Source organism: Lycium ferocissimum, chromosome 7, assembly GCF_029784015.1.
Source record: "Lycium ferocissimum isolate CSIRO_LF1 chromosome 7, AGI_CSIRO_Lferr_CH_V1, whole genome shotgun sequence".
NCBI classification, from domain to species: Eukaryota; Viridiplantae; Streptophyta; class Magnoliopsida; order Solanales; family Solanaceae; genus Lycium; species Lycium ferocissimum.
In genome coordinates, this window is record NC_081348.1 from 30,505,118 (window position 1) to 30,516,965 (window position 11,848).

The 11,848-nt window shown below is 35.1% G+C and overlaps 1 protein-coding gene across 1 annotated transcript; it reads left to right on the top strand.

The window, feature by feature from the left end:
- Positions 1 to 3,090: 3,090 nt before the first annotated feature.
- On the top strand, positions 3,091 to 11,085 carry LOC132064304 (uncharacterized). Its single transcript, XM_059457242.1, has 8 exons — positions 3,091 to 3,292; positions 6,138 to 6,219; positions 6,745 to 6,812; positions 6,908 to 7,005; positions 8,506 to 8,642; positions 8,735 to 8,802; positions 10,402 to 10,465; positions 10,623 to 11,085. Exons 1-8 carry the CDS (start codon positions 3,282 to 3,284, stop codon positions 10,638 to 10,640), a joined length of 546 nt encoding a protein of 181 aa, XP_059313225.1. The 5' UTR covers positions 3,091 to 3,281; the 3' UTR covers positions 10,641 to 11,085.
- Positions 11,086 to 11,848: the final 763 nt, after the last annotated feature.

The window sequence follows — 11,848 nt, forward strand, 5'->3', positions numbered from 1 at the left end:
GCCATTTGAAGGGAAATTGTAAAATTTCTTCTTGATTTAAGATTTTAAAGCCCATATAAAACTTACTAATAGGTCCGATTCAAATCTTTTTTTTTTGCGCGGATTGCCCTTTATTTGGGGTGGTCTTTAATTTTTGCCCTTTAAATTGGTGATCTTTAAATTTTACCCCTTGCCTAACACCCCAAGGTTGTGGGTTCGAACCCCAGCTTAGTTAGAAAACAAAAATCGCAAGGCAGACTTTGTGAGGGCGAAATTTTGCAAATCGCAACAAATTTCTGCCTTAGCTATGCACAGTACTTTCGCCATGTAAATTTTTTTTCCTGAAGGTAGAATTAGAATTTGCATGGACAGAAATTCTGCCTAAAGGGCAGAATTTAAAGACCATCATTTTGAGGGGTAAAAATTAAAGACCACCCCAGCGAAGGGCAATCCTGCAAATTGCCCGATTCAAATCATCCTCTCATCCCTTGAGGCTAGAGCAAGGCTGGGCCGAGGGCAGTCCATTAATCATATGCACTTTTGTCCCTATTTTTGCTGGTCTATAATTTTTGATATTCAAATGGACTGTTTTTTTCCCTTCGGTGTCGTTTGGTAGCTGGTTAGGATTATGTAAATGTTAGTAATGTAGGTATTAGTTATGCAGGGTTTAGTTATGCATAAATTATTTTTTTGAATGTTGATTTGTTATATTGAAATTTAATAACTATTATAAATTAAAATATTGTTTACTATTAAAATTAAAATATTATATTTTTTTACAAAATATTATATTAAAATTATATAAAATATTTGTTTAGAAAAGGAAAGAATTTAAGTGGGAAGTGATGAATGCAATATTGTCATTTCAACTTTTATTCATAGTATTAGTAATTCCATCTTCTACCTCTTATAAAATAATACATAGATTCCTTCATAATTTATACATGTATTAGTTATGCCGGTTTCTAAATTGGAAACCAAGCGTCGTGCTAATTTTATACATGAATAACTTACTTTCTAACTAGCTACCAAACGCAGTATAAGTGTGCAGAAATTAATACATGAATAAGATGTCTCTTTATTAGCTAGCTACCAAACGTTGTATTAATTATTGAGAGAATAATGCATGAATAAGTGCCTCTTAACTAGCTACCAAACTATCCCTTAATGTTTATCATTTAAAATCGAACTTATGCCTAGAAGGCTATAAGTTACGCATTATAACATTAACAAGTTTTGCTAGCGGTGTTAAAAAATTTATGCCCCGCTAGGCATAAATTCAAATGTGAAGGGCAAAAATTAATGACCAGTCCATTTGAAGGGCAAACTGTGCAATTATTAATAGTTTAAAGTAAAAACTTTTTATCCGTAAAAAGTTTAACACTCTCTAATCTTGATATTGAATCATAAATTCCAACGAAAACTTTTCAGTCTTCATCTTCTTTATTGGATCTCTATCCAATGATGAAACTGCACTTTATTATGGGTATTCAAGATATAATATATGTATGTATGTAATATAAAGTAATTTTTTAAGTATGTATTTCGAATAAATATTTTATATATTAACTTTCCAATGAATGGCGTTTAATTGAGGCTCTTTGCTTTATGTGGCTACGGCACCGTCGCTATCAACAACCTATTGGTTCATTTGGGGGATCCAATGTGTTTATTTTTCACTTGTTTTGGATACAGATGTTCAAGAAACACATCTTTGTTAAGTATAGATGTTTAATTTGTTGACCATTCTGAAAAAGTATTGTGGGACATAAAGTTATCTATGAATCATTGTACACCTTCCTCATAAAACTAAATGAATTTGGATTGTTATCGAACACTAAATGAATAATTTCTCACTTAGCCTTTCATATGGAAATAGGATCTATATGTTGGAGAGATATTTTTTAATACAATAAGGTTAGTCTTTTATTTCACATCTCGTAATTAATATTAGTTCTCATGTCCCGATTTTTATAAAATTAAAAAAAAAATCTTTATAAAAACTAGGGTCGCAGCCTCGTGCAATGAACTTTTGGATATTAACTCAATTTTTGAAGTGTCTAATGGACCGGGAAACCCCGTGAGGACAATAAATTTTGTCAACTTTGACTTCGAGAGAGAGAAATACTTACCTAGGTATTTCGCCTAGAATCATCGAAGTCAAACTCATGAGTACGATATACCTTAGCTTTCTAGGAATATAGGATACGTTAGGTTAGGTTAGAACTTAGACATGAGAAATCCGATGATTGATATTTGATACAAAATAATGAAAGTGGGCTTGGATTTTATTTACGGCTTCGCTATTTGATTTTGGCTAATATATAATATTTCGGTTTAAACCGTGTGTGAACACCGAACCGAATCCCGAAATTTTTAAAAATAGAAACCGGACCGAAAAAAACCAAACACCGAAAAACCGAATTAATTTTGGGCTTCAAAGAAGTAATTATGCCCACCCCTAACCATACGGCGCCGCTATCAACAACCTATTGGTTCATTTGGGGGATCCAATGTGTTTAAACTTAAAAAAAAATCTTTGTTAAGTAATGTTTAATTTGTTACTAAGTATTCGAGGGGAAATTTCCTTATAATTTGAATAAGAAAAGCTATTTTTTGTAAAAAATGAAAATATTTCGTAAAAGGGTCATAAAACTAAAAGAAAATTTGTAAAGGGTCAAATAACTATTTTTCAATTTTTGAAGTGTCTAATTGATAAATTTTGTCAACTTTGAGGGGCTACCTAGGTATTTCGCCTAGAATCATCGAAGTCGAACTCATGAGAATATGATATACCTTTTTTTTTAAGTTTGTGTGCGCGCCACGTGGAAAAATTTGGGCAAACTATAGTTGGCTTCTTTGAAGCTAAGTTTTTAGTCTTGTTAAATATTTTCTTCATGCTCCTACTTGTTGAAAACTTAACGTTTTTTTTAAGTTTGCACACATACTTTGAAGCTCAAATATTTTCTTATCAAATGGACACACACGTTTTATCAAATCAGGTCAGAAGTGCGTATTTATTACATATATAAGTGATACATGAGGGTAATAGAAACTTCCGAAAGTACATATGCCTTATTGAAAAAAAGTGCAAAGTACGGGGGTTTTTTATGTATTCTCTCGCTTTCTCACAACGCGGTCGAATCGACTTACATTAAACCCATCAACTTTCCCTATCATCATCAATAAGTATAAAGGGCTAACCCATATTTTAAAAATTGAAAACTAAATTTCCAAATTCGTCACTCTATTCACCGGCTTAAACCCTATCATTATCTCTCTCTCAACATCAGCCCGTGAAGATGTTCAGGAAGTAAGTACAATCTTTTTTTTTTTCCCGCTCTCTTTCTTAATCTTGGTTTCAATTCGCGATGTTTTATTTATTTGATTCGCTTGCGTGGAATTAGTGATTCCAGTTGGAAGTACATTTTATGCCTGATTAGTGATTTGCTTTTCTATACTATTTTGGTTAGGAAGGGTAATTAGGGTATTTGCAAGTGATTTTTGTGAGTAGGTTTGCCTTTTTAATTGCAATGGAGAAATTGATTTTCGTTTTTGTAGTTTAGAGGGTAAGTAAGTGGGTAACCTTCCTGCTCCCTCATCCTTACCACTACTGTAGTAAAATTGCTTTAGTTTCGGAAAAAAAAAAAAGTTGCTTACTTTGGCTGTTTTGTTTGATTTTCTTGATTGTTAGGGAAATTGAGCAATGGGTGATTTGATAAAAGAGCTGGAAGTACTCGCTTATACTTGTATGCTATATGTATATGCAGAACATTGATGTTAGTCAGTTTTTGTGTAAGAAATTGTAATTCATATCTGGTTTGATTCTAATGCCTTGCCATCTTGTGATGTGCTAATGTTTAAAATTGTTTGTTGCTGGCTGCAATTCATAGCTGGTGTATGATGCTGTTCTTTTTCTGTGGTCCAGGTCTCTGTATGTCCTTGCTTAATTTTTTAGCATACGACTAACAAAGACTTTACAAAATTATATTTCTTTTTCTCATTGGGTGAATATTAGTGTTTTTTGCGCAAGAAGAATGTTGGTAGTGTTTCGGAGGTTCTCAACTTCAATTTAGCTGATCACTCTAAGTTTGTGTAGACTAAATGTTTTTTTTTCCTTGTATGGATTTCTTTAGCCTCAATTTAGATGAGGGTTGGGAGGATAGCTCATTGAAACTATTTTAATAGTTCTCAAACAACAAAAATTGCTGTTGGTTTAAGAACATTAAGGGATCGGTGTTTGATACATTTAGAATTTAGAGAGACAGATGTTAGATGCTTGGGTGTTGAATAGCTACCTAGAATGCTCTCAATAGAGAGGAAAAAGGGGATTATTAAGACTGGTTCATATTTATCAAACGAGAAATACACGATGTTTAAAGAAACTGGCATGACTCGGAGCCAAAGTTCTTGCTCAAGATTCTGTTCAACATATATAAATATATTAGTATTGATTACATGATTCAGGAAATGTTGTTGAGAATCCATCTGCTGAGTGCATTAGAGTCACCTCCTTAGCTTGAAACTCTGTGAAATATGCATCTCCCTGGTAGCCATTAAGCCGTCATAGACTGAAATGACTGTAACATCTCAAAACATAGAGGTAGCTAACACCCAAAGAAGGACGCAACTGAAAATCAGCTACTTGTTCTTGCAATCTGCTTTTGCTGGAGTCTTTGTTGGGTTTGGAGATTTGCTTGTCATTTACCTACTTTTTGCTGTTGTTTTCTCCTGTTTGATGTCCTTACTTGAAATTCTATGTTTTCTAGTAACCAAGGATTGAAATGATAATGCCAAATCACTCTTGTAAAGCTGATCATTGCTTAGATCTTTAAGTACAAATACAAATCATCTTACGGTTCTTGTATCCGAACTCTTTAGCTTCCAACTTGAAGCAGTACCTTCATTTGCACATTTGAGTTCCGTATGATTCTCGTCCATGGAAACTACTGGCAAATGTTGTATACCTGCGGATTTGGGTCATACAAGGTTGGAAATGGTCACATCCAGATTTCTAATAACAACGCTTTCCTAATAAATTAAATACATTCTAAGAAGACAATTCGGGAGCCATATTGATCTGACTCTGCCAATGTACAAAGTGGCCTTCTCCACGATATACTCAGCTAGCTTGCTCTGTCACCCCTCTTACCTACCTATGCTTCTATTCCCTTTATTAGCTGATCAACAAGTTAAAAGTCGTGGGTTGCGCACAAAACACAATGATAAATTGTCACCTGAGATATGTGGACAGGTCGTATGTGTGACTATGATGATTGAAGGAGGTGGCGACTAGAAACGAGATCGACTTAAATCATAGGGAGAAGTCATCTAACTGTTCAAAAAATAAAAATAGGGAGAAGTCATCTTAAAGAACTTTTAATCTCTTAGAATTCATTATTCATTATGGATTTAGCTAAGAATTTAACACAATGAAGTATATGAAACTGTATAGGCAATAACTACCCGTTACGATCAAGGCACAGTTGTTGTACTTACTTATGTCTGATGCTTGCAAGAGTCTCCTTACTCTGGTTTAGAACTTGCATATCCGCGTCGGAAAAAAAGGTGCAATTAAAAAGATATTTAGTTCTTGAAGAATCCTTAAATATAGATAATCTAAAATCGCAATGAGATATGCTTAAATAGAGCGGAATGGGTATGGAAGATTCATATAGCCGTCGGATTGAGGCCTAGTTGATCGATTGTTGAATGATTGATTAACTTGTTGGGCCATGTCTTTGGTAGCATAGATTTCATCCAAGTGGTAGTTGACGCCGTAACCTGCGTGTACAGTGCGGAGAGCTACGATTGGCCCCTCCGACAGACTTACTCGTGGCTTTCAGCAGTCCAACTACCTGATTGATATAAAGTATATTTAATTAACCAGAAGGAATTATATGCTTTTTATTTTATATTCCAACCAATTAATAGACAATTATCATGCAACTGATTTAACCAGGTAAAATAATTCAAACTAAATAGGCCCTTAAACTTAAATATCGTTAAGTCAAAATTTTCTAAAAGACAATGTGTTTGTCATTTGTCTTATATCTTAAGTTCTTATGCTCAAATTTATCAAGTTTGTTGTGGCCCACTACAATTTATGTTGCTGAGCTAAAATAATTCGGTCAACTCAATCTATGTTAAATATGTAGGTTTTCAAATGAAGAAGTGTCTGGACAAAATCAAGTCAAGGCATCTGTGCAGCGTAGAATTCGTCAAAGCATTGCGGAAGAGGTCTTGACTATGCTATGACTCACTTACTTTATTTTTTCTAAACTCCCTAACAAATCCCACATCTATAAAAGACGGGAGAGATGATGGGTATATAAGAAGCAAGGCCTTAGATTCTAGTGACATGTTTCAAAGCCGTGCGGACCTAGGCCCAAAGCGGACAATATCACTAGTGGGATGGGTTGTTACATATGGTATCAGAGCAACTCCGCGTGCAACCTTCAATGATGGTGGGCAAACCTTAGGGGACATTGAGTCCCTAAGAGAGGGAAGAGGGGAGGGGGGTGTATGTAACTCCCTAGGCAATCCCACATCGGCAAAACATGGGAGAGATGCTGGATATATATGGAAGCAAGCCTTAGATCCTAGTGACGCATTTTAGTGCCATGCAGGCGTAGGCCCAAAGCGGACAATAGCACTAGTGGGCTGGGCTGTTACACATACTTTATTCCAACTAAAGGATTTCCGTGAAATCATTGTGCATGGTTATAATGTGTTAATAATGCTAACATTACTTCCTTTTTGCAGTATCCGTTACTAGAGCCAGTGTTGGAAGATTTGCTTCCAAAGAAGTCTCCGCTCATTGTTGCAAAATGGTTGATTTCATTTTTCTTAATGCAGCCAGCTTCTTTTATCTGCTTTTTTTCTTCCATTGACAATATATTTCTATCATTCATCTTTTCTTTTGCAGTCAAAATCATCTGAATCTAGTTGTGGTAAACAATGTACCCCTGTTTTTCAACATACGTGATGGACCTTATATGCCTACTTTACGTCTTCTACATCAATGTAAGTTATCCGTTATTTTTGTTCTTTTCTTCCTCCTTTATTTTCTTTTCCATTAAATCAGTGGTCATCCTTGCTTTAATGGTCATCCTTCCTTTCTTTTGCTAATCTTTCTGATGGTTGTGGCATGTCTTTTTCAACTCTTTAATGCTTTACTGATAAATCTTATGCTGGTTATTAGTGTTGGGTTTCCTTGGTTACTGGCCTTTGACAATCCAGATCTGATATAATTAGAACTTTCGGCCTGGTAAAGTTATTTGTTTTACCAGTGAAATCACTTCAAAAAATTGGACTGGTTGAGTGTGGTCAGTATTAGGACATTTTTTGTCATCAGCATGTATTTCCCTCAATATGCAGCCAAGTTGGCCCTTGTGGGCTGTGAAGGGAAAAAGAGAGCTTCATAAGAAATTTGAAGAATGTAAAGAAAGAATAGTTGACTTCTCATCTGTGGAGTTTTTTGAGATTCTATTTGAACATGTATCAAGCACGACAAGATATGGAATAGCTATGACCAATGCAACAAATAATTCAAGCCAGCTGAATGCTGCTGATTAGCATATTAAGATATATAACCAAGCAACAGTTGAAAGGATATGTGATTCACATCAGTTATCTGATTAGAATGCTCTTGATATCTAATGTCTTAATGCCTCATTTTTCTTTTCCCTTGGTATGCATAACTGGTACTATTCAGAAGATATACTTTCTTGATTCAATAAGACTAGCAGTCACAGTCAAGGATCAAGCATTTGTGTACTTCCGATAGGCCTATAGGGAATATTTAAATTATTGAAGTTAGAGAATCCCTTTTTGAAGGGGAGCCTTGGCGTAACTGGTAAAGTTGTTGCCATGTGACCAGGAGGTCACGGGTTCGAGCCGTGGAAAGCTTGCCTCTTACGAAATGCAAGGTAAGGCTGCGTACAATAGACCCTTGTGGTCCGGCCCTTCCCGGACCCCGTGCATAGCGGGAGCTCAGTGCACCGGGCTGCCCTTTTTTTTTTTTTTTTTTTTTTTTTTGTGAAGTTAGAGATTTCGTTCACAATCTCGTTTGAAATTGAATCTAGGAAATTAAATTACCATGTTGAGGTCATTGATTTCTTTAGAAGGGGAAGGACAAAATATTAAGTAATTTGTTATGCTTGGGATTGGAGATGATGTGGGTGCTCTGAAACTCAAGGGTGCATCTTTCATTCAGTTAATTGGGTCTTGCTCCTTGTAAGTATAGGCATGAAAGACACACAAAATATTAAGTAATTTTTGACAAGTCTGGCTCTTGAAGACATGTTGTTGTTGTTGGCTCTTGAAGACGAAAAAATATTATGCAGTTGTGAGATGGAGCGAGTAGGTTTCTGATTTGACTCATCGTCATATATGTATATGATTTGTTACTTTTCAATATATACATATACCATTTATGAACTTTATTTATTTAATCTGTTGATAATTTTATTCACTCAGTGATATCAATGCTCTGTATGACCTTTCCTCTTTCCCACTATACAGATCCCAATATAATGAAAAAACTACAAGTTGACAGGGGGGCAATTAAATTTGTCCTCTCTGGAGCCAACATAATGTGTCCGGGGCTTACTTCTCCTGGGGGTGCCTTGGATGAGGAAGTGGGAGCAGAAACTCCTGTGGTATGGATAAGAGCAACTTTATGCTATAATATTATTAGTTGTCGTTGCTGCAGTTTCTTTTGGAGTTTTAATGTGCAGCCTTTTGTTTTTAGGCTATTATGGCTGAAGGGAAGCAACATGCTCTAGCTATTGGGTTTACAAAGATGTCGGCAAAAGATATGTGAGTTGCCATCTCAATATTTACTCGGCTTCTGTTTCTTTTGTATGCCAAAGCATGCTTCTCCGTGTGATAGCACTGAGATGTTTTACCATTTTTAGTTTAAATATGTTCCGTCCTTTGCTTGTTTAGTTTGCTTATTGCCCCTAAATGTGTATTCGTCATAACAATTTATTGCCTCACTTGTCGTGAGCAACATATATCTTATATAAGTTTCTATGAAAATCCTTACCCATAAGAAAAAATGGTTTCAGAAAAGCCTCCAAGTACCTATGTTGGTCTCTTTGAACTTAACATGTTGCCTCTTTGTGTTAAGGTAATCGGCAGATAACACCTTCTAGCTTTAAAAATCCATATAATTCTCTGCTGGATCTTAAATGATTTTGGCAGCTTCAGTATAGTGAGTTGTTGAGAAATGATAGATATACCACTTTTTGTTGTCATTGAATTAATTTTCAGTAGGGAATCTGAGGTATTTAGTAATCAAATTTTTCGATATTCTAAATATTCGTGTTGGACACTAATATAGTGTATTCTCTCTGTATGTTTCTGTACATGTGCATATATTATATGAGGTGCGAGACACAGATAGTATGAAAGAAGGGATGCTGTTGATAGCATTCCATCTGCTTCAAGTGGTGGATGTTCTGGTTCGTTCTGGGAAGGGAAGATGACTGTCGTGTTGTCCAAGACTGAAATTTTGGGGGGAGGGGGAGATGACTATAGAAAAAGATATATTTTGAGGTTTCTTTGGATATGATTAGTTGTATATCAGCTTAGAGTTGGTGGAAGGATCCATGCTATAACATACATCCCGATTAACAATTGTTATTTGGTGATCAAGGTAATGGTTACAGTTGAATAGTTGGTTTCCATAACTAGAAGGGAGATGTTACGTTTCTCCATACCTAGAGAGCTGATGCAGAAAACTAAATGTCGAGAGGGGTCTTTTAAACCTTTTCTGAACATTAATGGCTAGTTGGTTTCCATAACTAAAAGGGAGATGTTATGTTTCTCCATACCTAGAGAGCTGATGCAGAAAACTAAACGTCGAGAGGAGTCTTTTAAACCTTTTCTGAACATTAATGGCCTTTGATTTTTCAAAAATGAATAAATAAAATAAGATGATGAATTGCCTTTGGAGCTGCAATCATCATTCTATCTCTTACGAACTGTCATTTATGTTTGATATATTTACATTGGACCACCTATTGGATTGTCCATCTCTTGTGAGACACACGCTTCTTGTCAGAAGTATGAGATTACATATTCAAACTTTTTCGCACTGATGATCTTGGTTGCTTTACTTCTATGTTTTTCTCAGATTTGGAAAAGCAGTTTGTGAAGATATACTTCACGGGGACTAATAGACTTTCTTGATTATATTACACAATCTATCTCCATCTCTCTGTATGAGTGAAAAGGAGACACTTTATGTATGTTAGGAGTAACAAATGATTTTTTAAAGCTTTGGCATTGTTGATCTTTCTTACTTTTATATGAGCCATTTTTCAAGTTCTGTTATTTTTATGTTTCTCATGTCCGAGGTGGTGTATACTTCTGTTGTTTCAACACCTGAAAATTCATGTATTACTTTTGCAGAAAGGCAATCAATAAGGGAATTGGTGTGGATAACATGCATTATCTTAATGATGGCCTCTGGAAGGTACTCTGTTGTCACGATCCTATACGAGCAGTGAATTGTTCCCTTTTGATTTATAACTACAGCATTTTGTTTGCTGATTGAACATGATTATGCTCTTATAACCTAAGCAGTTGTAAGAAATATGAAAGCTATTTCATTCTCTGCTTCTTGTTGACAGATGCAGCGACTGGATTGAGCTCGAATATAAATCAAGGCCCATCTTTTACTAGATGGCAATGTTTACCTGCTGCAAATAGCCAGACTTGCTCATCGTTATGCAGCTTTTATTTCGTTTCTCTAGATGTTAGTGATCAAGCTGAACAAAATTTTCTTAAATTTAGTGATGGCGAGGCAAATTTTCCAGGGGATTTATATAATTTATGATCAGTGTTTTGGAACTGTACTCCTATTACCTCTGCCCGCAATTTGCGGTACACCAACTTCAACCACATTCAGAATCAGTCGTCACTTCACAACCATTACTATCAACCACTACCAAAGTTGCCACTACAGCTAGTATTTAAGTGTGTTTCATCATACAGAGTTTTTACAAGACCTTGTAAAAGTACGATTTTCTCTGCTATTTTGTTTTGAGTTTTATCTTTATTAATTTTTAACGAATAGAAATTATACAGATTCAATTGCTTAGAAAATAAATGGATTTAATTATGTAATCAGATATCTATTAAACTACAGACAACTTTTTATTTTTATTTTTATAGAAAGAAGCAAAATGAGGCCTAAGGTGTGTGCATTGTTATATGGAAGATGAAAAAAATATAAGGTTGTGATGCAGACGAGATACCAGTGGGGATCTTGTAATACTGAAGATAATATGACGGTTTATTTTATACGGAAATATCTATTTTTTTTTTAACCAATAAAATCGACTATATACTGTCAAATATTCAGTGATCCACAGCCATTCATATATCTATAAAACTATCAATAGCAATATCCTAAGAGAAAATACAACACAAATTGCACAAAAGGGCCATAGCAATCTAATTAACGACAGAGCAGATCATTCTAAGCTCTCTCTCCTCTAATCCTTCTGGCAAGCTGAATATGATATGAGATATGTATGGTGCATTTAAGAATGGATCCTACTTAGAACTCCAGTTCATGACAAGGATCAAGCTTTTCAATCGAATATATCAAGTAAAGCTTTTCAATTTTTGAAACTAATTAATCGAATTAAATAGTGTAAAGGGACATACATTTTTGGGAAGTGGGCAGTAGTGGAGTTAGGATTTTAATTAGAGGGATTCCTGGTATAAAGAATTAGACACAAAGATAAGCTAAGCGGACTTAATATATAGTATATATATAATTTGATTTATCTATATAATATCATTTTTTTGCCTAAGGCAGGGAGGAAGGGGTTGGGGGGGGGGGGATTTT